Raw genomic sequence first — 26,786 nt, forward strand, 5'->3', positions numbered from 1 at the left:
TTAGCACTTAGCAATGGATAATATCCGGACATTCCGAACGGCATCTGCGCAGTTAACTAGATTCTTCGTCCGGAAAATTCGTTAAGTATCCGGCGGCGATCTACGGCCTTTTTAAGGCAACGTTTAAGTCTAGCCTAGTCAGAGGAAGTGCAGGGGATGTTTTGGATCGCCTGAAATGGCCAACGACACTAACGGTTTAGATGTTTTTCAGTGTTTACAAATAGACCGTTTTAAGAAGTACATATAAACCTGCGCTGGCTAATCTGATAATATGTGTTTGATAAATCTGATAATATAATAATAATCTGATATAATCTGATAATATGGTAATAAATCTGATAATATCTGATCTGATAATATGTGGTTATACAAGATCAAACATCCGGAAAAATTCCATGTGCCGCAGTACATCAGCGAGATGGTGGAATTTGACGACCGTATCAAGCCGTACAACCTTCGGAATAGAAACCGCATCCTGATAAAGGCGGAAGCGAAGAAGAAAGTTGGCGAGACGACCTTTGCTTGGAAGCTTAATAAATTGTGGTTATTTTTTGTTGATTCTAATTTTTCTGATCTGTTCGATATTCGTACTATTGGTGCTTTTAAGCAAGTTTTGAACCGTGTCAATTTTGTTTAAGGAGTCCTTTTCTGTCTATCTGTACTCGTACTTTTAGATTTTACTGTTTGGCCAGGTTTAAAATCCCAGCTAGTATGTCACCCTAGCCGGAAATGGGCTACCTGCTCCACGATGAATAATAATAATAATAATATTGTGTACTGGATGATGCCGAATAACAAGAAAAAATAAGGTGATTGGTTAATTGATGTGGCTCATGCTACACGTAATTTGTGCACTTGTTGAAATAAAATTCAGCAGTGATAATGCTATTTTTTAAGTTTTTGGCCGGAACTGTTCAGCGAATGAATCAAATACAGGAACAGATGGCAACAAGAAGTTACTAATTACTATCATTACTATATTTGCGCGAGTCGTGTTGAGTTATTTGCTTATTTTGCCACACGAGACGGGTTCCAGCTACTCCCGGTCTCACACTTTTGCTGATGGATAATGCAATAAATCATTCCGATTTTAATTGCTGTTAGTTGCTTTCTTTTCCGAATCGCAACAGCCCATGAAACCGCTTGGCCGGACAGGTTGGCTACAGGGCGAAACCAAAACAAAAGACCGCTTATCTTGGCATTGCTAAACAGGAGTCGACAAAACAGAGCGCAATATTTCGTAGAAATCTGATACAAGCAATAAAAATGACATCTGTAAAGGTCAACAGTGAAATAGGTTTTCCGATGCACAGCAGTTCATTGTAGTTGCGTCACTTGCGTGTACTCAATATTTCGGGGCTGGCGGTTGCGGCATAGGAATACTGACTGCCATCGGTGTTGCCGTGACTTCCGCGTAAGAAGGCGGCGCTCCCATGAAGGGCGGATCGGGACCAACAGGCGCTCCGACAACTATAGGTCGACTGGTTTGCATGGTTCCGCTTGTGGATGTCAGAACGATGGGTCGGCTGGGAGACGTTTTATGACTGGCCGAGCAAGCGGCGGAAACAACGGCAATGAGGAACACGACGAAGAATACACTGCCCATGACAATTCCCGTAATGGCACCGGAGCTTAAGCCGTAGTCATAACTGCCTGGAAAGTAAGACTCGGTTAACTTTCAACTGATATTTGCAGTTAACTTTATAATCGCTTTCGGCACTACTTACAGTAATTTTTTATTTGTTGCAGGCAGCTTGTAGTGCAGTACAGGACTAACACCCTAATTTTTGTTTTTTTTTTACAGAGGTTATTTTTGACAAGCTGGCATCACATAGAAAATCAACCTGCTTAAAAGCCCTAGTTTTCGAAAACAGTGTTGTTTGTATCCAATAGCTAGCCAGCAGGCGGCAGATAAGTTCTGTACCCTCACACGAAAATCGAGCTTACGCCAAAATTTTGACTGGGCGCATAATAGATAGGTGGTAAGCGGCATAACTTGCCGGTTACTATGCGGCTGACTATGCCGCAGCCTAGTTGTTTTTGTAATTCCCATTGGCTTGCAAACAAGCGGCCTGCCGTGTACAGCCCACTTGAACGTCTGTACGTACAGTCTTGCACACTCACATTCAGTCCCGTAGCAACCAGTACTGTAAACCCAACGTCTGCACTGTGTAGTTGCAGTCTGCTTTAGGACGTCAAACTTTAAACTTTCAAATTCAAAACCCATAGAATCTAGTTCCTGACGTTCTTTTGCTTCCGTCGTGTTTTGGAATATGATTGTTTGTGGTTTGCTGTTGTTCGGGAATTCCTGTGATGATTTTCGTCAACGATAATGTTGAGGAACTTGGAGTTTCAACCGACAAACGCCAATAAAAATATGGAATCGCGTTCATTTGGAGGTTCGCTGTTTGGCAGCAACTCGTACGATAATAATTATCTGGCAAATTCCACGACCAAGAAAGCACGTTTTTCGAAAAGATGCGCCAGTCCTCTTTAAGGTAAATTTTTCTGGTAAGAATTCTTTTATCCCGCGGGAATTCCTGACATATGCTTGTGCTACTTTGCTTATTGTCAAAATAATGGCTTAACATCACAAAAGTAAAGCCCTGCAAATGCAATTTTAATAAAATTTTATTTGGGTGAAAATCTATGTGCATCTATGAATCTTGGCATCCAGCAGTTGTGTTTTATTGTCTCCACAGGAATTCCGGGAATTTCCATCGTTACATTTGCAGTTAAATCTGGGAAAGCCGCTTCTACTGAATGAAATCAAAAACGGTAAGTTACATCTGCATGCAAAATAAAAAAATGTAAAACTGACTGGCGTTGGTGTGAAAATGATTTTGTTTGAAAATGGAATAAGGTTTCCAGTGTAGTGAATGTGCCCTGTTTGTGCCTTGTAGGTAACCTGGCGTCTGGAATTCCCGTTTGAGACCAGTTTGGATTTTAATCGAGGCATCGAAGACCAATTCCAATTTGATGTTTTAATTAGGATACTGGCTTCCAGATATCTCTCTGAATATTTCGTTCAGTTTATGACTGTTGTTTGTTGTGCTTAATTTTGTCCTCCGAATTGGTTCAGTCTACAATCTCGCTTGAATTGATGTTTCTCGGGAATTCCTGTTTGCAATACCGACCCTCGTACCTCCGTACTGGAAACGTGAATAAAATTATAAAACTATAATGCAATAATATAATCAAACTGTTCTTAATAAATCAATGCCTTTATGCAACATCATAATTTTAAGCGGGTGGGAGGAAAATTATTCGTTATGAAACCAGCAAATCGCAAAGAGCATATAAACGGCACCTTCATACATTCCGCCAATGGGAGCAGCTGTGCTGCCCAATAGCAATAGCAAGAGCTCGTCCAATAGGAACGGGAAAAGCAGTAAGAGGTTGGCTCGTAAGCATTAGCCAATAGAAATCGTTTTAAAGCGACTCACACGGCATACCAACTCTTGGTAGCCTATTCAGAGTTAATGGCCCTAAAAAGTGGCTGCGGCATACCACTTACCGGTACTCAGCGCAAAGTATGCCGCATTCGTTTTTTCCTATGAGACCGTGGGAATTCCAGTAACTCGGTGTGGACGTGTAAGAATAATACGGGCTAGTCGGCTGCGCAATGCATGATTGCCTTGTGTAGACCGGATTCATTCCATACACAACGGGATTGAAGCTGGCTGGACAGTTGACGCGGTCATTCGCTCCGTCCGTATGACAGATGAAGTTGTTGTTCACATATCCCGACAATGCTGTGCACCGCGTGTTCATTGAATGTGAACTATCTACGAAAACATAACAATATGGCATTCCACTCTGTGACTGTTCCTAAAAATGTTTGAATTCTGTTTAGCTTTTGCCGACCTTCAACAACCACAAAATCGATGTACGCCTCATGCACTCCTGTCGATGCGAATGTGCTGCGGAAATATTCGAAAGTGAAGGATGGCTGTTTGGCGTACGACGTCAGAGCTTGCGAGACGGAGGAGGGATTGGACCAAGCAGTATAGGAGCCGGTTAACTCTTTGAGAAGGATACGCGCTGCCAGTCGGTCAGTTCCATAGATTCGGACATAGTCGGCAGTCGGCAAAACAAATTTCCTGTAATTTGTAAATGGCGCATTACGAAAAAATTATTATGGTAACGTTAACGTTTTTACTTACCGAATGTTGAAATAAAAAGCGAAAAAGTCCCACGACCTCCCGCAGTTGGATGCCAGTGTTACGTTGAAATAGCATAATCCCGTGGGCAAATCCGGTATGAAATAATAGCGGAATGTACCGGCTCGACCGGTGTACGTGTAGGGACACTCAATCGTTAGGCTTTGGTTGCATGTGTTCTCCAAATTGGGATCTACGGTTCAGATGATCTTAAAATATCCGGCCTCTCCTGTTAGGCTATTTTGTTGTTCTAGAAGCTCTTGATGTTTAGAAGCTAGTCTCTACAAAGCGGCGCACTACAAAGGTTTCAATAATATTATGCTATCGGCTTTGTACTCGTAACTATTTTGCTTAACGCAAAACACATATGTACGTGCACACGTAACACATACGTACCTGTTTCATCGAACTGTAGCAAAAAACACTGAATATCACAAGTACACTGTAGTAAAACCATAATCACTCACACGAATTGTAATACTGAGCGTCCGCACTACGGAGGCAGTAAAGGTCCCAGACCAAGGATGATGAACACCACGGTTCCGGTACCCATTCTAGTTTGCATCTGCGTAGCAGTGACACAGTAGAACCTTTTGTTACAAATCGCTGCTACAGACACAGTCAGCTGTAACAGGTTGCAGTAACTGTCAAGCAACATTATTTATATAATTATACGGGAAAGTGGGATTATCTCTTAGAGCGATTACAACAACGCAGATTACTTATTACATTGTTTTCTGTTGTTGCACTAGTATCACTAAAGTCTGACAGCAGTAGGTCTATCGTAATATGGGTAATACGCGGAGTAGTTTTGTTATGGTCTTATGGATATCACCTACGGGCTATTGTGCTTATCGGACAGTCGACAAACGATCTTACAATTGTGACCATATCAGTTATGATATCAATTAAAACGTGATAGTTACGCAGGCTTAGCCGTAGCTGTGCGTTAGAGAAAGCCGAACGGCTGATGTAGTTCTTCCTACAACCGCATATTCTGTGGTACTGGTGGTACGAGCTCACAGGATCTATTCGAAAGTGGATGTGCAGTCAGTAAAAGTAATACAGTATTTACCAAGAAGCTACGTAGATCTTCCCTTTTCCAACCTCCCTTTTTTGTGTTCTGCCTCTGACTGCATCCAGTGAATACAAAAAAACATTTTGTTCGTAAAAAACAAAGTGCCATACAGTCTGTCACTGCTGCACTACATTGACTTGATTAACAATTTCAAAAAATCTTAAAAATCTGAGCAACAAAGCCATAATCGAAAGTGTTATCGGATGGTTGTAATTTATAAAGGCGCAGGCACACAAAAGATTACACAGATTGTATAAAATTCATTTATAAAGGCGCAGGCACACAAAAGATTACACAGATTGTATAAAATTCAACCTTGCGCTTCATAATATCAGGAAAGCTGTATAGAGCACTCTGTATCACAGAAACATATCCTGCACACTAGCTTGGTGAGCAGTCGATTCACTTAAAATTTTGGTATTGGTGGTTGAGGCATAGGAACGCTGACTTGTGCCGGTGATGCAGTAGCTTTTTGTGCCGGCAATGCAGTAACTTCTCCATAAGACGGGGGTGCTCCCATAAACGGCGGAGTGGGTTCGACAGCAAAAGCAGGCTGTCCGACAACAACGGGCCGACTAGTGTTGATGTTACCGCTAGTCAATGCCAGAATGGGTCGGCTGGGAGATGTTTTACGACTGGCTGAGCAAGCGGCGGAAGCAACCGCTATGAGAAAGACGACAAAGAACACACTGCCCATGACAATTCCCGTAATGGCGCCGGAACTCAAGCCGTAGTCATAATTGCCTGGAATGTAAAACTCGGGTAAGTTTCCACGGTATCGGCAATCAATTTTATAATTACTTTTGGGATTACTTAATCCTTTATTTTTTTTGCTGCATGCAGCTGAAAGGAATCAACTAACAACAAAATGTGTTTTTTTCCAGGAGCTGTTTTTAAGCAGCCTGTCATTCCACAGAAAAGCAGCAAGTTGCGTGGCAACCAGCATCAGTTTTCAGAAACGTTTTATTAAATACGAGTAGCAAGTCTAAATGCGAAATTTGCGAATTTACGTACTATGCGAATTCCAGTAACTCGGCGTCGACGAGTACCAGTAGTATGGATACGTGGTTGTTGTTTGGGGCGCGCATTGCCGCGAGTAGGCCGGATTCATTCCATTCACGATGGGAGTGAAGCTGGCTGGACAGTTGACTCGCTCATTTGTTCCGTCCGTATGACAGATGAAATTGTTGTTCACGTATCCCGACAAAGCTGTGCACCGCGTATTCATTGAATGTGAGTCATCTAAAACAACCCATAATATAGCTGTTACTCCGTGACTGCTACATTGTTTTTACAGTATACGAAATCTGCTTAGTCCTGACAAAGTTACTAACTTTCAACGACAACAAAGTCGATGTAAGCCTCATGCGATCCGGTAGATAGGGCACTGCCGCGGAAATATTCGAAGGTAATTGAAGGCTGTTTGGCGTACGACGTCAGAGCTTGCGCGACGGAAGAAGGAAAGTACCAAGCGGTGTATCTGCCGGTTAACTCTTTGAGAAGGAAACGCAGTGATCCAGCAGTTTGGTAGATTCGGACATAATCGGCGGTCGGCAGAATAAATTTCCTACGGTTTGTAGACGGCGCATTACGAAAACATTATTATGTTTGCCATAACGTTTGCTTACCGAACATTGAAATAAAACGCGAAACGGTCGTACGGCCCTCCGCAGTCGGCTGCTAGTGTCACGTTGAAGGTGCATAGTCCCATGGGCATGTTCGGTATAAAGTAGTAGCGGAATGTACCGGCGCGACCGGTGTATGGGTAAGGACACTCAATCGTGAGACTTTGATTGCATGTGTTCTCCAAATCGGGATCTGCAATTAAGATGCTTCGTATCCAGTAGCTGCTCTACCTGGTTTGATCTGTTTACAAGCAAGCCTCTACAAAGTGGGGCATTTCCGAAAAAGGCTTCCCAGACTACAGTGTTAGAGCGCCTTGCAGTACTATTGCTAATTGCATTTCTTTGAAAGTGGATGCATAAGTGCTATTGTTATAAAAAATGTAACGAAAAACAGTGGATATCACAAAAGTTATGTAGTTTAAGCCACTAGCACTCACACGAATTGTAGTACTGAGCATCCGCACCGCCTGCGCAGTAAAGAAGTCCGAGGCCAAGGATAATGAAGATCACGTTTTCGGTATCCATTCCAGTAAGCATTTGTGGAGCAGTGGCACAAGATTTGTGTCAGTATCGCAAAAAAGAATTACGGTACAGACCCAGTCAGCAGTAACAGGCTAAAATTACTGTAAAGCTACATTGCTTTTTACATCTGTACTTCTATACCGAAAGGTAGGATTATCTGTCAGAGCGATTACAACAGCACAGATAACATAATATAATGCTGTTATACAAGTAGCAGTTAAGTCTGACAGCAGTAGCCCTATCAAAAATGGTATTACGCGCTATAGTTTTGTTACAGATATCTACTTTGTGCTGTTATCCCTCTTGAACAGTGGAAACGATATTATAATTGTATCCATATCAATCATAACGCGACAGTTGCGCCCGTTTATTGTTGTCGAAGCTGTGCGTAGAAATAAACAAAATCGTCAATACAGTTGTTGTTCATGGTCGAAAGTGGAAACGTATATTCTGCGGAACAGACTGTGCGAGGATACAACGATGATTATTTAGAAATGGTAAAATTAATACGGTGTACCAACAGAGCACAGCTGGCTTTCTGCCCTTTCCTCTTGTGTGCTCTTTTCATCAAATGCTTCTTCGAAATTTATGTTCAGCAAAAGCTATATGCCGGATATCGGCGCTGCACGATACCACTTTAAATGGTGCAAAATATTACATATGCGAACAGTTTTAAAATCCTCGAAAGCAGCACAGACGTTAGTTGGCACAAACGTACAAAAAAATGCGCAAATTTTTGCCTCAACATCTGCCTCATCAGACAGAGTCAACGGAGTATCTGTTACCGTAAGTTATCGTCCGCTCTGGGTTCACAGCGGTTATTTGACCTAGCGGAAATTGACCTAAAAAGCGTAATATTCTAGTTCGATATTACCGCAGTTGGCTTGTAATGTCACGTTGAAGCAGCATAGACCCGGTGGCAATTTCGGGATGAAGAAATAGAGGAATTTCCGGCTATTCCAGACTTCCAGTATATGTGTAACTGTGTAAGGACTTACTATTGTCAGGCTCCGATTGTTCTATTTTTGTTTCGCACCTACAGGATGTTTTTACTACAGGAATTCAGGAAAAAGCGCGAGAGAATCCAGAAACGGAAGAGAAAACAGAATTCTGCCCTTCAAACGCGCTTGCTTTTTTGTTATTGTACGGTATTAGTACGAATTGTTTTGACTCATTGTCATATACACCGAATATCAGTGCATGTACTGTAGTATGCCCCCGTATCTCACAGTTTCGCGTCTTTCTACTACGTGGTTACGTTACAGTCATGCAGATACCGGTATGTAGTCATGTATGCCCTGAGGTTATCTGAGCAGCATACATAAATAGTCGGTGTAGTCGGTTGTAGGCCAGTAATCTGTGTCGAGAAGTGTATGATCACAACATGATCGTATCACGTTAAAAGCATGACAGATGCGGTAATTCATCTCGTATTCCTTCTGCTTTATTATTTTAACGTTTTTATCTTTTCTAGATGGGCATAAGAGTAATGGTGATTATGTACAAATATACAGCCACACTGTACGCAGTACCGCCTTAATTCAGGGCAGAAACTGATATGGTTAAGCAGAAGCGAAGCGTCGCTGTACGCGGCTTTGTATTCGTAGACGAAGTTGAGTTATTCGTAACTAAATACCGGCTTCCGTTAATCCCGCCTGGGGTGCATCATGGATTCCGGAGTTATTCTTGCTCTGCTGATTCTACTTGTTTTGCCTTTTGCTTATGGAACTCCATATTATGCGCTATGTGGGTAAATATTGGTGACAGTTTATAAAATTCTCGGAAACAGGTTTTTTTCGTGACGTGAAAGCCCCCTTTATTTTAGACAAAATTCCGTGTTGCGGAAGCCAAATTAGATTTAACTGTGCAGCCATATTGAGTGGAGAAGCCGGGACAATAGAATTCCGTCCTGTTAGCGAGGATGACTGGCAAATTAATTTGGATCTGGAAAAGGACTGTGCCGAGCCACCCCATACATTTGCCTTTTATCTTAATATTCGGTCTGTAAAGGTTTCACTTGCCTGTTTGCGCAACTCTTCTTGAAGCTTTTTTCGATCATCTTGATATTCCATCGAGCGATCTGGTTCCATCCTTTTGTGCGTCATTGCAGACGGATCAACCTACCGTCCACTTATCGCTTAGCAATGTACGAGTACGAAGTCGAATCAGGAAGCCGTACACTCGTCAAAGATCTGCAGTACTTCCAGCGCACACTCCACGATCCGGCATCCATCTCCCATCTTCTGACTAAATACTCTCCGCATCCAAGCATTGCTATCGAATATTCTCGAGGAAGTGCGGCTAACAATCCATCCAGCTTTGTTTCCATCGATTATGTTATCATATCAAGTAAGTTACAACTGTCGGTCAGACGGTAATCGTACACTTACAGTTTATGCAAGCATCTCAAATTCTCAATTAGCGTGCTTTTGCAGACACATCTTCATCGGTCAATACATACTGCCATGCTTTGTCCGGCTACGTGAACCAAGAATACATTTGTGATAAAGATGGAGAAAGGGATCGGGTTAATTGTCCCAGTGCGTACGTTCCCGACATGGGACGCAATCCGGCATTCGGACGCCAGTGTTCCAGCACATCAGAAGATGATGGTAAGACACTCACCCACGCATCGAACAAAGATATACTTGAAGATGTTATTATTCTGGACAACCTCTTGCAGATTCCGGTACTAATGTTCTGGACGCTAAAACCATCACGATAATTGCCATTGGTTCCGTTTTTGTCGCGTTGGTCGTGATTTTTAGCATCCTGTCCATGGTAGCTAGACGAAATGATTCAAACGCGCTGCCTGTACCGGCAGACGGCATTTTTCTTATTAGCACAGGCCAGCCACATTAATCGCGTTTTGTGTAAGAGTAAATTAAACATTAATCTCATTTTGTGTTTTCTTGCTCTCTGTGTTGACGTATGTATACATGATCTATGTGGACTCCAAGGTTTCTTTTAAAATTAACCGCTTCATCCATGGTCCGAACGAAGTAGGGAGAACCCGTTGCCCCGAGACACTTCAGTTATATTTTAATCGATAGAAACTGGTGATCGGGATTTACCAGTGTGCTGCTGTCGCCGCCTGCCGATTTCTTCTACTACTAAAATGGATACCGAACTTCCCCCGGGCCTGAGTCGATCAGTTAAAAATGTATCTGCCTCCAAGATTGGCGTGCGTTCGGGTTTCCCTGTCTTCAGTCTGAGCAGCCGCGGATCCCGCGGTAGCGAAAATGAACTTCAGTGAGAAGGTGCGACAGTGTCCACTCAGACCGCGTCCTATGCTAAGCACATGCCGCGTTTCCAGGCATGAGGAGTGTGTCCGTTCGGGCGACAATCGGACGTACTGGATACATTGGGGAGGCTCAAGCTTCGCTGGGATGCTCGCTGAAACCGTTGATCCTGACATCTTGCCGTGGTGACAATGTCTCCCGGTGCAGAATGAGCAAGGAACAGTCCGTGGTGGTCGTACACGTCAACTGGGTTCAGCACAGGACCAGGCTTCTCAAATAACTGCCCCCAGCCTAAGATCCACGGATATCGTCACAATGTCATCCTCCCAGAACGCCGACAGTGCGCGTTGAAGACAAGGTTGTCAACCAAATGCCGGCTTCGGATATTGAAGGAGGTCTCCTGATTTCATCGTGGCGAAGATTTCCCTGTGGGTGTAGCCTTGATGTGATCTGCCTGCTGCTGTGCTAAAAAACATTTACAACGCTAAAAACAGCTTTGTGCAAAAGCTATTGACTTGTAAAGTGAGAATTAGAAAGGAGAAAGTAATTCGTGGCGTGTTTGTTTATCACGATCCTGATTCACAGTTAATCTCCTAGTAATTCTCACTGCACTGTTTTATAATTAAATCAGTATCTCACGCATTCAGTGTTCACAAAACAGCATCCGAAGTTTCTCTTACAACCATTGAAATTAAACTCTATGGGTGGTGCTTGGTTCTGATTAAACCGGAGCGTTGAAATGGTCAGTTTTGTCGTCCCATTTTGCTAACTTACGTCATGCATTCAGAGAACTACTAGAGTTATGGAAAAATTTTGAAAGGTGACTTCGCTACCACGAAAATAGATTAACCTCTACGAAATTTCGAGGCGCTAAGAAATCAGCTGACTTAAATTACGCAGTTGAAGACGAAGGTACAGCTAATACAGTGGCATACAAAATGATACACATAGTTTGCACATCACAGAGATCTTTAGGTTTTGTAATTACTAATATCACAGATGGTAAATTTGCAAGCAGTTTTGGGTGAGCATAGGATACAATTAAAATTTTGGTATTGGCGGCTGAGGCATAGGAACGCTGCCTTGTGCCGGTGATGCAGTAACTTCTTCATAAGAAGGCGGAGCTCCCATAAATGGCGGAGTGGGTCCGACAGCAAAAACAGGCGCATCGGCTACAATAGGCCGACTGGTTTGCAAGGTGCCTCTTGTCGATGTCGGAACGATGGGTCGGTTGCGCGATATCTTTCGTCTGGCGCAAACCTCGGCAACAACGACAATGAGGAAGACGACAAAACACACGCAGCCCATGACGATTCCCGTAATGGCGCCGGGGCCCAAACCATTGTCATGACTGCCTAGAAAACAATGCGTTAATGATCGATCTGCATTGTATACTTTTATTGCTCGTAAGCCCGTTGCAATTATCAATTTGTTTGTAGAAGTATGGACATTATAATTGACAGAGCCTACTCACTTTGCGTATTCCAGTAATTAGGCGTGGACGAATAATAATAATAAGGCGGTGAAGTAGCCGGCCGATTCGTGCATTGCCGCGAGAAGGACGGATTATATCCCGCCACAGTGGGCAAGAATTCGATTGGACAGTTGACACGATTATTTACACCATCCGTATCACAGATGAAAATATTGCTCACATAACCAGATAAAGCTGAGCAGCGGCTATTCATGGAATGTGGAGTATCTAGTCGTAACCGATAAGGTTTATTGAACGAATTCGCGCACGCATGGTTTCTTTTTCCTCACCTTCTGTAATAACGAAATCGATGAACGCTTCATGGTATCCAGCGGCGGAAGATGAACTGCGGTGGTACTCCAAGGTAAAAGATGGCTTTGTGACGTACGATGTCAGCGCTTGTGACACCGACGCTGGATCATGATATCCTGGTACATTACCCTTCAACTCTTTGAGAAGAACGTACTTTTGAATTCCATATCGGTTGTTTTCATACAGTCTGACAAAGTCCTCTGCAGGCAGGATTTATTGCAATTTATCAACAACGAATAAGCACTTTTGAAACAGCACATACAAATTTGATACAATAACACATACAAAGGGCATTCCAAAAGTTTCTTTCGCTATTTTGTTTCTTTTGAACAGCAGCAGCTGGACGTAAGTTAGGTACACCACTGTCGAGAATGGTCAGTGATGCAATGACTCATACACATCCGGCAGGCCAGTTAACCACTGGCTATTTATCGCATTTAATTTTCGCCAGTCAGTGTGGCAAAGCCTCGCACGCGCATGTGTTTCGACATGCCGTTTACCAAGGAGCATATTCGCACTGTTATCTTTTCTGAATTTTGTCTAGGTAACGACTGTAGAGTTTGTTTTGAAAAAATTAGTGGGGTTTGGACAGTATTCTCCTTCGATCCAGACAGTTAGGACTTGGTACAGGAAATTCCGGAATGGACAGCAAATTGTAGAAGATGGTCGAAGATTGGGAAGACCACGGACAGCGGTCAACTGCGCAAACATTGCTCGCGTTCGCGAAATCGTGCACCAAAATCCACGAGTGACAGTTTCGCAGATAATGTACGATCTGGGGATTGGAGCACAGGCCGTGGCGACCATCCTGCACGATCATCTGAATTTGCGGAAAATTGTGTCGAAATTTGCTCCTCATACGCTCACGGATAGTCAGAAACGGGCTTGTGTTGATTTTTGTCGGGATCTGCTGAAGCGCTGTCGGAATCATCCTCAACGTTATTTATCAAACATCGCCACAGGTGACGAGACTTGGGTCTACCATAGGGATCCGCTTACGAAGCGACAGTCGAGGGAATGGACGGAGAGAGGGATGAAGGGACCAGTGCAGGTACGCCGCGATCGCTACACTGAGAAGACAATGTTCTCCGTTTTCTTCAACGCCAGAGGCGTAATAAGTGTGACGCGTGTACCCGAAGGAAGAACAGTGACGGCTCAGTTCTACATTCGTAAATGTTTGCGCAAGACCCTGGCTAAGCTGCGGAAAGATGTTGGAAAGAAGCAAATGCGCCACCAGCTCCTGGACCACGACAACGCGCGTGCTCACACGGCCTCCCTGACAAAAAAATTTTCTGAAGTCACGGAAAGTTAGATTACTCCCACACCCACCCTATTCTCCGGACCTAAGCCCGTGTGATTTTTTCCTGTTTTGGAAGATGAAGGATCTGCTCAGAGGAAAGCGCTATAAAAATGCAACGGAAGCGGAAGCTGCCGTGAGAGGCGTTCTGCGAAGTCTTTCAGTAGATGGATTTTCTCTTGTTTTTGATGATAGGTTGCACCGGTGTAAAATGTGCATTAAATATAAGGATGATTACTTTGAATAAATAAAATGTAAGACCAAGGAAATGTTGCGCGGTTCAAAAGATATAAAATAGCGAAAGAAACTTTTGGAATGCCCTTTGTACAATATCATTTCGGAGCGGTTGCTTGACATATCGGAAATTGAAATGGAAGGCATATTTTTCACGCCCAGCGTAGCCGGCGCAGTTGCTGGCTAATGTTATGTTGGTGTAGCACAGACCCGGTCTCAGGGTTGTGATTATAAAGTAGCGGAATGTACCTGCTCGGCCGGTACCCACTGTCAGGCTTTGGTTGCATATGTCCTCCAGATTGCAATCTGCAAATTAATTTAATGTTTACTTCGGACAATCAGGTACGATGGTATATATTCAAGATTATTAGTTACAATGTGCGAAATTGTAGTTTCTATCAAGTATTGCTGAAAAGCATACTACAAATTATTTTTCAGGAAAGACAATAGCTGAACTCGTTTCGGAAGTGGCGTTCGTTTGCAGAATAAAGTACGGCCACATACAGGCATTAATGTTAATCTTCCTAACTGCACGCAACGAGGTGCGGAAGTGTGTGGGCTATCTGAGCAGAGGCTGAAGGGGCACCCGGCAGGTGTCGTGCTCGACCTGCACGTGCGTGCGCAGCGATCGACATCTTATATAAAGAGACATGCACAGCCGGACAGTGGGCGTAACTGAGAAGACACAACAGGGACGTTAGTCCAATGTAGTAGTAAGCAGCCAGTGATATTATTTCTGCCATGTCATTCAATGGTAGTAATATTAACACGTTTATTTTAACAGTCAACGGTAGTAATATTAACACGTGAAGAAAACTGAGTATGTGCATTCTCCAGTTTTGCACTGAAATAAAAGTTATTTTGTTTTAAATGTTTACAGCACAGCGTATACAAAGTAAATGACGCACTTTACTTTGGAACTTCTTATAATGATAGCAAACATCCGTATTAATCAGCAAATGTTTGTTAACGGCTCGGACCTTTTTTTCGCGCAATGTATCCCTGACATGTACCGCAGTACTGCGATTTCGATTTTCAGATCAGATCAAAAAGCGGGCCACCACTTTAACATACTAACGGATACGTAAATAGCATTAAAACCGCCAGAACGAGGTACAGTTGACGTCACAGACAGCGGATTTCCCCGTTGAATTTCAATGCTAAGATGTTGCAGTAAATCTCGTAAGATCGCCGTTCTCCAGTAGCATCCTTAAGTCGTGCGCCCAATCCACGTAACAATGTATTGCATGCTGGGCCGGCGACACCGAAAGTTTCGAAAGCTAAGGCAACAAACCAATACTCGGGTGCTAGGTAATCGTATTTCCGGCACTTTTCTTCTTATGTTTTCCTGGCAGCTTCTCCGGCTTTGATACTGCTGATTATGACGTCAGACAAGGCAACTGTGTCCACACAGACAAGGCAACTGTGTCCACATGGCTCCAGTACAGCCGGTACATTAGCGGCAACTAGGCTTCTCCGAATCACTCGTTGAATGATGAGTGACGGAGGAAACATCCGGCGCTTTTTTTACATGAAAGTCCATGTTGGCCATATAGGTCGAAAGGTTGCCGGCAGTCAGCGCAGAGATAAGGGCTGCAGATTGGTGTGCCATTTAGTAATCCAACGGCAGCAAGGAAGCTCTCATCGGACAGTAGGGTTTCAAGGGAAGGCAGTGATTGAGCCATAACATGGTATCACGTAGTTTTGCTTCGACCTACATCATTTTATGTGAATAGAATTATCATAATACTGTGAACCAGCGAACCAACCCCATAAAGTAGCGCAGCTAGATTTCAGATGTCTTGTACGCTAAACGCTTAGCTACTCGTGGATGCCCTGAGAGAAGCCGGTCGCAGCATAAATAGACATCGAAAATTGCGTGATTCCAGCATGATCATTTCATGTAGCATACATGACAAATCCTGGTAATTGCGACATCACTTGCTTTAGCGCAACAACTAATGTTTTTAACGTTTTCTAGAGAATGATGTGGTCATCCACACAGTCCAACATTAACAACAGCCTCTGAGTGAAAAGTGGAAAAGTAAACTCGTCTTATACTAAAATAAGCATGCACATATAAATAATTACGCAAGTGTTATTGTCTTTTCGGTGTGAATAATGGGTTTTAAAATTGTTTTTGCGACGTTATCTTTACTGATTGTCCATATCATTCATGGAACGCCATATTATCCGCTCTGTGGGTACATTTGGAAGCCTGCAAAACTACGAAAACTTACATTCCGTTCTCGTTAATCGTAGATACCGTTCCGTGCTGCGGAGGCGACATCACATTGAACTGCAGCATACAGAGCGGATCAGCCGGGACAATAGAATTTCGTCCCGTTACCCACAATAACTGGACCATTAACTTGAATCTAGAGACGGATCTCCGCCCTACCACCCGAGACCTTTGCATTGTATCTCAACGTTCGGTCTGTAAAATTTTCACTTGGCGGTTTCGGCGAAACAGTTGGCTATGTGCTGATGTTCAGTACATAACTAGTATGTACTGGTCACCTTGAAGTTTTAGCTTTTTTCATTTTTTTGGAACGATTCGGCTTCTCATGTTCTGTGTTTACGGCAGACGGATTAATCTACCATCCACGTATCAGTTAACAATGTATGAGGGCGCACTGGGGAATCGTACGCGCGTCAAAGATCTCCGGCACTTCCAACGAACACTCCGCAATCCGGCATCCATCTCTCATGTGTTAACCAAATATTCTTCAAACCCGAACATCCAGTATTCTCGATGGAATTTGACAGTTAACGATTCGTCCAGTTATGTTTTTATGGATTATGTCGTCCTAACAAGTAAGCCACGAATATCCCTCGTAAGAATGCCGGACAGAATTTCATTTCCGCTACACAATATTGCTGTAAACGCAGTTATCATCATCTTACGTTTATAGGAAGTGTAGAAATAGAAAGGTTTTTCAACGGAAGCTGGATTTTATAGTGAAGCCAAACTGGATTTTTACTATTCAAGATTTGGTCAGCTAATTTTTAGGCCCGACGATTTGAAGGAAAAAAAATCTTTCCAAAATAGCAGCTTTCTTGTGGTAATTTAAATGAATACCCTTTTTTGCTGATTGTAAAGTGATTTTTGCAGAGGCGTCATCATCTTTCAATACATACTGCCATGCTTTATCGGGCTACATAAATCAAGAGTACATTTGTGATGGCGATGGAGAAACGGATCGTGTTAATTGTCCCAGCGTCTACATCCCCGACATCGGACGCAATCCGGCATCTGGCCGCCAATGTCCCAGCCCAGCAGCAGGTAAGACTCTGCACACGAGATACGAGATATTGTTTAGCAATCTGATTATTCCTAATCCTGACACTTCCTTGCAGGTTCCAACAGTGATGTCCGAGATGCTCACACCCTGACGATGATAATAATCGGTTCCGTATTTGTCGCGTTGATCGTGATTTTTGTAATCGTGGCGCTGATTGCTAAACGAGCGGATGCAAAAGTGCTTGCCGGACCCCACAGCAGGAATTACGAATCCATATGATGAGATGGGAGGGGCTCTCCATGCTACCCTAGGTTACCACTGTTTTAATGGCTATGGAAGATTAAATCTTTTAGATCTATGGTATCTCTGCGTTTGTGCTGTGATGAACGATACTAATACGGTCGTACAATACCATTTCAGAATTTAATATGGTTGCTGGGTACCGGGTAACCGGTGTATCATGTCCGTGCTATATAGTAACTTACTATTTTTTTTTGTGACTTCGCCAAGGCCCGAAGGGAAAAGCAATGGAAGCACTGCAACATGACCAATTGCAGAGTGGTGTATTCGTTTATTACGCGAAAACTCTACAAAAGTTTCTGTTATATGCTGGTGGACAAATGGGATGAAACATGTGTAACCGACCAAAACGTCCGGACGACCAAGACGTCCGGCGGACCTAAACAGCGCTCCGACCATAGTTATCCGGCTCGAAAAACTATTAAAAGCATTAGGTACATTAAGAAAACGAAAAATAGTGAGTGGACAATATTTACGGCCGAAGTTTTTTCGCCCCCGAACGGTTTGGTCGGTTTAACGCCAAAAACGTCCAGCGGACGTCTTGGTCGGTTACAATTTACAAATTTGCGCTGCTAAATCAAGGTTATGTTGATCGTAAGACGTGCCAACAATTCCATCTCTGAAAAGTTACTGTGTTGTCGAGTCAACTTGGCACCTTTTTTTACAGTGAGTTATACGCTAAGCGGATACGACTCACTGTAAAAAAAGGTGCCAAGTTGAGTCGACAACACAGTAAGTTATTTTGTACATATCGCTAACTTGTAGAATTTGGTGTGATGCGGCAGCAACCTCCCAGAAAGAGAACAACAGAACGTTTTTTGTGAATGTCGAAAGCTGACCTGATTTCTTTTGATTATAGAGATTTGGATACGGTTCCGTCTTTTACCCACTGAGATATTATATACCCTTTGACGCACGTGCGAGCGCTTGTCGAGTTCATGAACATGAGTTTATAATCATTCTTTCTTAAGATCCATTTCTGCTCGGTGGGTTTATTTACTGTTTAATATTAGGCTACTGTTTACTGCCGGTTTACTTACTGTTTACTAAGTAAAGCAGCATTGGTGGGTTTTCGTTAGAACCGATTTCTGATAATAACGGAGTATTTAACGGACATCATTACATCAAATAAAAAAAAACTGCTAAAAAGGCTGAGTTAATATCTAGCTGGTGGCTGAGGCGGGTTGGTGGTAGTTGTGGCGACCGCTTCCGCGTAAGACGGCATCGGCTCGTATGTCCCAACAACAACCGGTCGGGTCGACGTTATTGTTTCGGGAGCCAAGACCACTGGAGCCGCGCGCCGAGCCGCCGCGAGTTTTCTCACCGCAACAGTAATCGTATAGAGTACGATGGCAAAAGCAAACGCACAACCGATGCTGATCCCGGCGATGACGCCGGCGCTCATTCCATCGTCGAAAACACGATGATCTGTAATCAACATGAAATTAAAACAACATCACTTCAGGCAGTACAACGGGGTTTGTACCGTCGTTATCGGTGTTGTTACAAAGCTGCCGGGAATACGCTGGATTCCGTCCAGTGTCGAAAGTGAAGGAGCTCGGACAATTAACCCGATCCGTTGAATCGTCTTTATCACAGATGTAGTCATCGTGCACATAGCCGGATAAGGCGCTGCAGTAGGTATTATCCGCCGAAGCTGTGTCTACAACAAAGACAAAGCAATGTCACGTTGAGCGATAACGTACAATATCACTTCACATGGACCTTCTGCTTTGGAATTCTGTGGCCGTTTACCTTCGAGGATAACGTAGTCGATAAAGAACTCATGTGGGCTGGTAGCGTCCGAAGTGCTCCGGAAGTATTCGATGGAAATTGACGGTTGTCTGACGTACGACGTCCGCGTCTGCGCGACGGATGCCGGATTGGATAAAGCGGGTTGGTAACCGGTTAAATCTTTGAGGAGCGTACGCGAATTCGAATTACTTTCGTAGATTCTGAGGCGGTCGTTCGTTGGTACATCGAATTTACTACAAACAGTGTTGCATGCTATCAACAACTGGATTTATTTTAAATTATTCGTTGGTACCGGATGTTAAGATAAATGCTGTAATTGTTGTACGAGATCCCACAGTTTGTCTGCAGTGTCACGTTGAGCTGGCAGAGCCCCGGATCCAAAAGCGTAACCAGCAGACACCGGAATGTGCCCGCTCTGCCGTTATATCTGTACGGGCAGTCCAGCGTCAGACTTCGAGAGCATCGATCCCACAGATCATCTAAAATGTACGCTGTACTTAACTCCACGTAATACAGTCATACAGTCATAACCTGCTAACGTTTAAATGTAATATAGTCCTTTTTTGAAAGTTACAGTATTTCATGTTAACATAATGTGAGACGGCTGCAACAGAAAATTAATTTACGAAGCGAGCGAAAGAGTTTTTTAAGCAGCGAATATCTATGCAAATACAACGGGGAAACGCGATTTGTGTAATGGGTACGCTCCCCTATCAGGATAGCATCCTCTATATAGAGCATCCTCAGATAGCATCCTCTATCCTCTATATAGAGGAAGTTTTTCTGTTATAATGACGTTCTGTTTTGGTACTAAGTCTGTACTTGTACAACGATACTTATTAAAGGTCTTTTAGATTTACGTGATCACACTCAAAATCGTCATTTGTCTGCGCCGTTGCTTGAACAGACACAAGTTATTTATTTTAATATTGCGCGGAAGCTCTTACATATATACGACAATATTTTAATTTTTATTCTTACTAACATGGTGTGTAAGCGGCGTATCCATAAGACGATTTGATGAGTACGAACATCATCACGCTGACGCCAATGAGAACACGCATCTTCGCATTCATGTTTTCTGATCGGAGGGGTAGTTTCAGACCAAACCGCTGTGTTGGTAGCAAAAACGTACTGCAAATTAGCTTATGCCAGTATCGTGGCTGTGCTGTAGAAGACCTCTTACTTTTCCATCCTCGTAACTCACAGTACAGTTTGGATACGGTAGTTTCTGGGCAAATACCACTAATACCAAGTTTATTGTGGCAAAACTTTGCCGAGACGATAAGATAGGACAATTCAAGGCTTTGCTACACCGGCAAATAGCAGGAAGCAGCCTTTACCCCAGCGCGAGGCTGATTCATTTGCTACTGTAACCGAAGACTCAAAGATAAATGTTACTTTCCGCTATATATCTACGATGTAGCCCTCCCATGGGGTGCAGGGGTGATAAGAACTGCATATGCTTACTCTAAGTTTGCACTTTTGGTCGGCGAAACAGTTAGCAAAATTTTCCTGTGTTGCGATCTAGTTCGTTCGAACGAGGCTATAGAAGTGATGGCATTTTATGCTGATAATTTTAATCAACAGAATACAAAAAACAGTTCCGAAACTAATTTTTTTGTGTTCCATTTTTATTACATTCCAAAGATCGTGGAAGCCGTTAGTAACGAATCTGTATCTGGAATCAACTGTCGGTATGTCAGTATTCCCTTGACTGCATTGGGTCGGCGGCTTTTGGAAAAGTGTATAAAGCAAAGGTTACCAGCCCTAACGAAGTTGGCAGGGTTGCTTATAAGCGGTGGATTTTCTTAAATAAGAACGTGAAGAGCAGACTCGTGAGATGCTTCTGGAATTGCTAAAAATGCTTCTAAAAAGATGAATACAGACAAGGCTTTGCTGCACCGGCAAGTACTGTAAAACCTAAGACATTGTTTACGCGCAGTGCGAGGACTTGTTCCTTTGCTGCTGTAACCAAAGGCACAACGATTATTGCTGCGTGCAGCTGTATATTTGTAAAAAGACTGTACCGAATTTGCTTGCGTTTTATGCGGGGCTTTCGGAAAAGTGTATGAAGCAGCGCCTTACCAGCTCTAACGCAGGGTACAAGGTTGCCGAAAAAGTGATGGATTTTCCTGAAGATGAACTTGAAAGCACCTGAAAATGCTAGAGCGATTTCAGCTGTGGGTGGACTTGAAACACGAATCGCTAGTGGCATATCGCAAGATCACTCCTAAACCCGGCAGACGAATATTATCCAAGTATGCCTTTGATTAAAGAGTGCGTAGAATTGTTCTGAGACTGTGTTTGCGTAGGTGGGGATTTGGATGCTCGACTAAAAGAGCTAAAACGTAAAATGGAGAGAGAGATGCTGGATATCGCAACAACAATACGGTATGCAGCGGACACTGCAAATGGTCTTGACTTTTTCTGCGTCAGGGAAATATCGTACATAACCTTAAACCGATAAATGATTCTTAATTACAGCAGACGGTTTTCATGAACGCTTGGCACTTTGTGACCTCGATGATTCTGTGAAAATGGAAAACATGCTCTCGAGATATCGCGCACTATCAAGGCACTGTGGGGTATATGTCACCGGAAATGCTGCCGAAATTGCTTGACGATCCGTTTGCTAGTTATAAACCATCTCCTGACCGGAAGGCTGACGTTTGGAGTTTTGGTGGCATTATGTTAAATAGCAAACTGTGTTCGAAATATCGATGCCGTAAGGCTGTGCCAAAACGGTAAACTCCTTGAGATATTTGCTCGTGCGGCCTTACCATACCCCAACACGGTACCATATCGGTACTGTATCCCGTGCACCTTTGCAACAGTTAGTAACGTACATACTACACCTATTCGCGACTTCGCGAACAGAAATAGGAACACTGCAAAAGGATTACTTTCAGCTTTATACAGAAAATGTTGACTTGTAAAATGAGACGGAGAAACTGCTAAGTGATTCATTCGTTTCCTACGAGGAGTCTCAATAAAACTTTGTATTATACTAATTGGTGATGATAAAGAAGATCAACCGGAAGAGGACCGTTAGAATTGGTGAGAGCCGGTAGGATAAACTGTTTTCTGTTTTTAGAGGTTCAGTGAAAAACATTATGCATAGTAATGTGACCATTGTCTTGGATACTGTCCCGCCTCTCTTCACTGGGATATTTTTTTTATTCAACGTACATGCAGCTGCGCGCCTCGTGTGCATGAACATGCGCTTAGTAACTTTAAGAATTCATTTTCTGCTTCGGTGAGTTTTCATTAGCTTTCATCTTCGCATTAAAGCGTATTTAATAAAGCGTATTAAAGCATATCTTTACACCAGCTAAAAAATTGTTCCGAAGGCTGAGTTAATATCTGGCCGGTGGTTGTTGCGAAGTGGTGACAGTAGTCGCGGTCACTTCCGCGTAGGAGGGAGGCGCTCCCGCATAAGATGGCATCGGTTCGTACGTCCCAACAACAACCGGCCGCGTCGTCGTTATCGTTCCGCGAGCCAAGACCACTGGACGTACTGCCGCGCGCCGGCGACTGCCAACCGCCGCAGCAATTGCGTAGAACACGATGACGAAAAAGAACACACAGCCGGTGATGATTCCGCTGATTGCGCCGGCGCTCAACCCGTCGTCGTAATAATAATCTGTAACACAGCATAAATAAAAAAGTGTCATATCAGAAAATTAAGCAAAAATCGTACTGTTGTTATGGGAGCTGCTGCAAGACTGTCTGGAATACGCTGGATTCCGTCCAGTGTCGAAAGTGAAAGAGCTCGGACAATTTACCCGATCCGTTGAATAATCTCTATCACATATGTAGTCATCGTTCACATAGCCAGATAACGCGCTACAATAAGTATTGTGCGACGAAGATGTGTCTGCAGCAAAGACAACGCAATGTCACATTAAACGATAACGTATCGCTTCGCGCGTGTTAGCTTCTTTAGAATTCTCTGTGGCCGTTTACCTTCGACGATAACGTAGTCGATAAAAGCCTCATGTGAGCCGGTAGCGGACGAAGCGCTACGGAAGTATTCAAAGGAAATTGATGGTTGTTTGACGTACGATGTTCGGGTTTGCGCGACGGAGGCAGGATTGGAAAATGCGGATTGGGAACCGGTTAAATCTTTTAGGAGGTTGCGTGAATATGTGTTCTTCTCGTAGATTCTAACTCGGTCGTTCGTAGGTAGATTGAATTTACTGCAAATAGCGTTGCTGTCAACAAACTGAATTTATTTCAAAATATTTGTCTGTACCGGATGTTGAGATAGATGCTGTAATAGTTGTACGACATCCCACAGTTTGAATCCAGTGTCACATTGAGATAGCACGTTCCCGGCTGCAGTTTCGTCACAACGTAATACCGAAATGTGCCCGCTCTGCCACTGTACATGTAGGGGCAATCTATCGTCAGGCTCCGGTTGCATCGATCCTCCAGGTCGACTAAATATTTGCGGTAAAATCTTTCGGTTGTTAATTTTTCGCAAAGAAAAACTCTACGCATTGCAGCCATAAGGTAACAACGTTCGGCAGTGCTTCAGGAAATCTTTTAATTCAGAATACAAGACAAAAATTTACGTATATACCTTTTGATTCTAATTTACGCATATATCTATATATGAAAATTATATACGTATCAAAATAATTATTTATGTGCGCCGTTTATTTTAGCAGATACAAGTTACAAAAGTATAAAAACTTTCCATGTCGCGATAATATATACATATCTGTATATTTCTCTATATTGAAATCTTGTTAATATTACAGGACATTGTTTTTTACTCTTACTCACATGACTGATACGAGGCGTATCCATACGATGACCGAATGAGTAGGAAAATTACCAAACTGACGCCGACGAAAGCACACATCATCGCATTCATGTTTATTGTAGTATTTCAGACGAAACTGAAATGTTGGTGGAAAAACTGTCGCGTAAATTATTTTACGACAGTATCGTGAGTATGCTCTCAGAGACCTTCTACTTTTCTACCCTCACTAGTCACAAACTTAAGGTATAAGTGTATGGACAGTATCTGTGCAAACACTGTGCCATTATTATTATCAAATTTAGTGTGACAACACCGTGCCGAGACGATAAGATAGAATGCTTTGTTTGCTAAACCTGTAAGTAACTTGAAGCAGCCTTTACCCCGGGCTGCGAGGCTGATTCTGTGCTGCTGTAACCAAAGACCCAAAGATAGTTGTTAAGTTGCGCAATATACCTTTGATGGTGCCTTTTGCGGCTGCGGAGGAGTAATAAGAAGCGCAATTTAGCTTATTCTAAGCTTGCACGTTTTAATCGACGAAACAGTTGATTAAATTGTTTTATATGTTGCGATCTAAATCGTTCTAGAGAAACTATACAGAAGTTGTTTAACAGGATATAAAAAAAAATTCCGAAGTTTAATTTTTTGTGTCTCATTTCATTCCACTCGAAAGATCATGGAAGCCGTGGGTGACGAAGTTGTGTTTGGAATCAACTGCCAGTATGTTTACACAGGCTCTGACTGCATTGCGTCGGGGGCCTTTTTATGTATGCGTGTGTTATGCGTGTGCACACTTTGCTATATGTACGGCTTCTCCTGAAAAAAATACGCACCTCCTCGTATAGAAAGAACATGTTATTTACCGCCGTAATACACTAATGTTAGGTTTTAGTATATTGTAATATTATGTACCTTTTTTCATGCAGATTGCGGATAATAATCAAAGGAGTAGCATTCAGTGACACCATAATTTATGTTGGAATGTCATCGTTGGATTCAAATCGATTGTTCATCGATCAGTACAATACATCGACAGGGCAGTGGAATTTACTCCCAGACATGCCGGCGGTCTGGCACCGGAAATGCTGCACATTCGATATGGTTACGTTGCAGGGCCAAATTTATTTTATTGGCGAAGACTACTTTAAAGGCGAAGACATGGCAAGTTGTTTAGACATGCAAAGCCGGACTTGGAGGAATATCAAACCGCCTTTTCATTCCCGATCCGAACATTTTACGACCGTTATCAACAATCGATTGCACATTTTCGGTAGCGATGACCTTCCTTCTGTCTCAACGGAAGCTATGCCAAAATCCCGTCCTGACTCAACAAAAGTGGAAGTTTACGATGCCGATCACGATATGTGGTCACCCAGAACTGTTTATTTAACTGGAATTGAAGACTTTGTATCTTGCAACGCCGTTTGCACCGTTACAAATTTGTTTTTGAGATTTCCGCGCCTCTGTTCGCCGGTTTATTAATGTCCCTATAAGCCGTTTCTGAGGTTGATGCTTATCCAGTAAAATAAAAATCTACTGTGCTCTGTCAGCTGCACTATGATAGATGGAGTTAAACTGAAATTCTGACGTTTCAAGAAAACATAAGGTACATGATACACCTAAACCAAAAATCGGGCAGTTAAATACAAAAGCCACGATCGTTGTCAATGGCGTCCATGTGTTTGACGCTCTTATCGCCGCGAAGACCGCAGCAAAAACTTTCAATGCCAAGTCCAAGATGAACAACAGGCGTGAATAGGTGCGGCATCAAACAAACGACAAGTTTAAACCGGTGTCGGAAAAGAAACGGAGTAAACGGTTCAACTTGGAGAGTTTCTTTTTGCCAATTCCTCGTTTTTTTCCCTTTCTTTCATCGTCAGGAAACTCCATGCAGATAGGTCTATTTCCTGAAAAAGAACTCAGTCCCATGATTACACCCGCGCTATGTGCCAGGTTGTAATTCTTCATCATGCACGTAGCGCAAACACTGCGGCGAGTGCTCTGACGCTCTGGCGCGAGTAAAAGGCTTCCCGTAATTTTGGGTATCGTGTGTCTTTGTACATACAGATACAGCCGGATTCGCATAACGCTGCTACAGACAGTTTAAACACAACCTCATTCAGTCGCAGATTTACACCCAAATCCATTTGTGAAACTAATGTACATACGTTGGCCACTCAGTTACGATTGAAAAATGTGTATCATATGCGATGCGTGCAACAGGAAGAAACAAATAGCGATAATTTGTCTGCGCACTTTACAGATGTTCGCTGCACTAGAAAAAGGGAAACATGGAGCTGCATTCGATGTGCTCACGGGATCTTGTTCTGCTCAATCACTCTGCTTTAGATTTTGTCAGTGTGGCAAATGTTATGCCATATGGCGAAGAAATCTTCCAAGAGCCGGGCTGTTTCTGGGGGATCACAGTTAGCCTCCTCAAAGCCGTTTCCGTCGTTCACTCCCACAGGTACGTAATCACTCCTAAACCACTCCACAGCCAATGCTGGATAATGCCACTGTGGTAATCGCTGTCTCTGAATCCATTTAATTTAATGCGTAATCGCGAATGCGCTTGCAGGTTAGTATTGTCGGCCGTCACACCACCCACCCGTCGCATTGTGCTCGATAACGCGCCTTACGACGGCGCTCCGGCCGATGTTCTGTACAACATCTCCTCCATCAGTGCTTGTCCGATCGCGATTAGCGAGCTGCGGCTCCGTCATTTCGATCTGATTCCGGGATATTTGACGCGAGAGTACTATCTAGCG

At 43.2% G+C, this 26,786-nt stretch overlaps 7 protein-coding genes across 21 annotated transcripts; 2 read left to right on the top strand and 5 right to left on the bottom strand.

Moving 5' to 3' along the window:
- Nucleotides 1-1,089: 1,089 nt before the first annotated feature.
- Nucleotides 1,090-4,784, bottom strand: LOC129596463 (uncharacterized). Of its 7 annotated transcripts, none has more exons than XR_008691436.1 (5): nt 4,631-4,784; nt 4,167-4,459; nt 3,868-4,103; nt 3,518-3,788; nt 1,090-1,653 (listed from the first exon to the last, which is right to left on the bottom strand). XR_008691436.1 is itself a non-coding variant. In XM_055493741.1 (5 exons), the coding sequence occupies exons 1-5, from the start codon at nt 4,618-4,620 to the stop codon at nt 1,346-1,348; spliced, it is 1,020 nt and encodes a 339-aa protein (XP_055349716.1). In that variant the 5' UTR covers nt 4,621-4,784; the 3' UTR covers nt 1,090-1,345. The 7 variants fall into 7 exon arrangements, 3 of the variants coding, with proteins under 3 accessions (XP_055349716.1, XP_055349718.1, XP_055349717.1); XR_008691435.1 differs by having other exon boundaries at nt 4,167-4,413; nt 4,560-4,784; XR_008691434.1 differs by having other exon boundaries at nt 4,167-4,444; nt 4,560-4,784.
- Nucleotides 4,785-5,336: 552 nt separating this feature from the next.
- On the bottom strand, nt 5,337-7,514 carry LOC129596465 (uncharacterized). Its single transcript, XM_055493749.1, has 5 exons — nt 7,304-7,514; nt 6,870-7,059; nt 6,576-6,808; nt 6,256-6,483; nt 5,337-5,985 (listed from the first exon to the last, which is right to left on the bottom strand). Exons 1-5 carry the CDS (start codon nt 7,401-7,403, stop codon nt 5,648-5,650), a joined length of 1,089 nt encoding a protein of 362 aa, XP_055349724.1. The 5' UTR covers nt 7,404-7,514; the 3' UTR covers nt 5,337-5,647.
- Nucleotides 7,515-7,822: 308 nt separating this feature from the next.
- On the top strand, nt 7,823-11,300 carry LOC129596468 (uncharacterized). Of its 8 annotated transcripts, none has more exons than XM_055493753.1 (8): nt 7,823-8,174; nt 8,252-8,374; nt 8,447-8,531; nt 8,996-9,134; nt 9,214-9,388; nt 9,499-9,737; nt 9,824-10,000; nt 10,072-11,300. In XM_055493753.1, the coding sequence occupies exons 4-8, from the start codon at nt 9,056-9,058 to the stop codon at nt 10,248-10,250; spliced, it is 849 nt and encodes a 282-aa protein (XP_055349728.1). In that variant the 5' UTR covers nt 7,823-8,174; nt 8,252-8,374; nt 8,447-8,531; nt 8,996-9,055; the 3' UTR covers nt 10,251-11,300. The 8 variants fall into 8 exon arrangements, with proteins under 8 accessions (XP_055349728.1, XP_055349729.1, XP_055349727.1 ...); XM_055493754.1 differs by having other exon boundaries at nt 8,268-8,374; XM_055493752.1 differs by having other exon boundaries at nt 8,252-8,531.
- Nucleotides 11,301-11,459: 159 nt separating this feature from the next.
- On the bottom strand, nt 11,460-12,926 carry LOC129596503 (uncharacterized). The gene is made up of 4 exons (XM_055493802.1): nt 12,917-12,926; nt 12,395-12,616; nt 12,105-12,332; nt 11,460-11,985 (listed from the first exon to the last, which is right to left on the bottom strand). The coding sequence occupies exons 1-4, from the start codon at nt 12,924-12,926 to the stop codon at nt 11,672-11,674; spliced, it is 774 nt and encodes a 257-aa protein (XP_055349777.1). The 3' UTR covers nt 11,460-11,671.
- Nucleotides 12,927-15,908: 2,982 nt separating this feature from the next.
- Nucleotides 15,909-17,590, top strand: LOC129596469 (uncharacterized). 2 transcript variants are annotated; one of them, XM_055493762.1, is made up of 5 exons: nt 15,909-16,147; nt 16,210-16,452; nt 16,535-16,764; nt 17,063-17,233; nt 17,308-17,590. In XM_055493762.1, the coding sequence occupies exons 3-5, from the start codon at nt 16,569-16,571 to the stop codon at nt 17,469-17,471; spliced, it is 531 nt and encodes a 176-aa protein (XP_055349737.1). In that variant the 5' UTR covers nt 15,909-16,147; nt 16,210-16,452; nt 16,535-16,568; the 3' UTR covers nt 17,472-17,590. The 2 variants fall into 2 exon arrangements, with proteins under 2 accessions (XP_055349737.1, XP_055349736.1); XM_055493761.1 differs by having other exon boundaries at nt 16,210-16,382.
- An 860-nt stretch (nt 17,591-18,450) lies between these two features.
- LOC129596466 (uncharacterized) lies at nt 18,451-20,440 on the bottom strand. Its single transcript, XM_055493750.1, has 5 exons — nt 20,233-20,440; nt 19,540-19,726; nt 19,248-19,480; nt 18,979-19,155; nt 18,451-18,920 (listed from the first exon to the last, which is right to left on the bottom strand). Exons 1-5 carry the CDS (start codon nt 20,321-20,323, stop codon nt 18,649-18,651), a joined length of 960 nt encoding a protein of 319 aa, XP_055349725.1. The 5' UTR covers nt 20,324-20,440; the 3' UTR covers nt 18,451-18,648.
- Nucleotides 20,441-22,408: 1,968 nt separating this feature from the next.
- LOC129596489 (uncharacterized) lies at nt 22,409-24,265 on the bottom strand. The gene is made up of 5 exons (XM_055493787.1): nt 24,042-24,265; nt 23,506-23,692; nt 23,217-23,449; nt 22,951-23,127; nt 22,409-22,893 (listed from the first exon to the last, which is right to left on the bottom strand). Exons 1-5 carry the CDS (start codon nt 24,130-24,132, stop codon nt 22,607-22,609), a joined length of 975 nt encoding a protein of 324 aa, XP_055349762.1. The 5' UTR covers nt 24,133-24,265; the 3' UTR covers nt 22,409-22,606.
- Between the last annotated feature and the right edge of the window lie 2,521 nt (nt 24,266-26,786).

The sequence above is a fragment of the Paramacrobiotus metropolitanus genome, unplaced genomic scaffold (assembly GCF_019649055.1).
Source record: "Paramacrobiotus metropolitanus isolate TYO unplaced genomic scaffold, Prichtersi_v1.0 Parri_scaffold0000091, whole genome shotgun sequence".
NCBI lineage: Eukaryota > Metazoa > Tardigrada > Eutardigrada > Parachela > Macrobiotidae > Paramacrobiotus > Paramacrobiotus metropolitanus.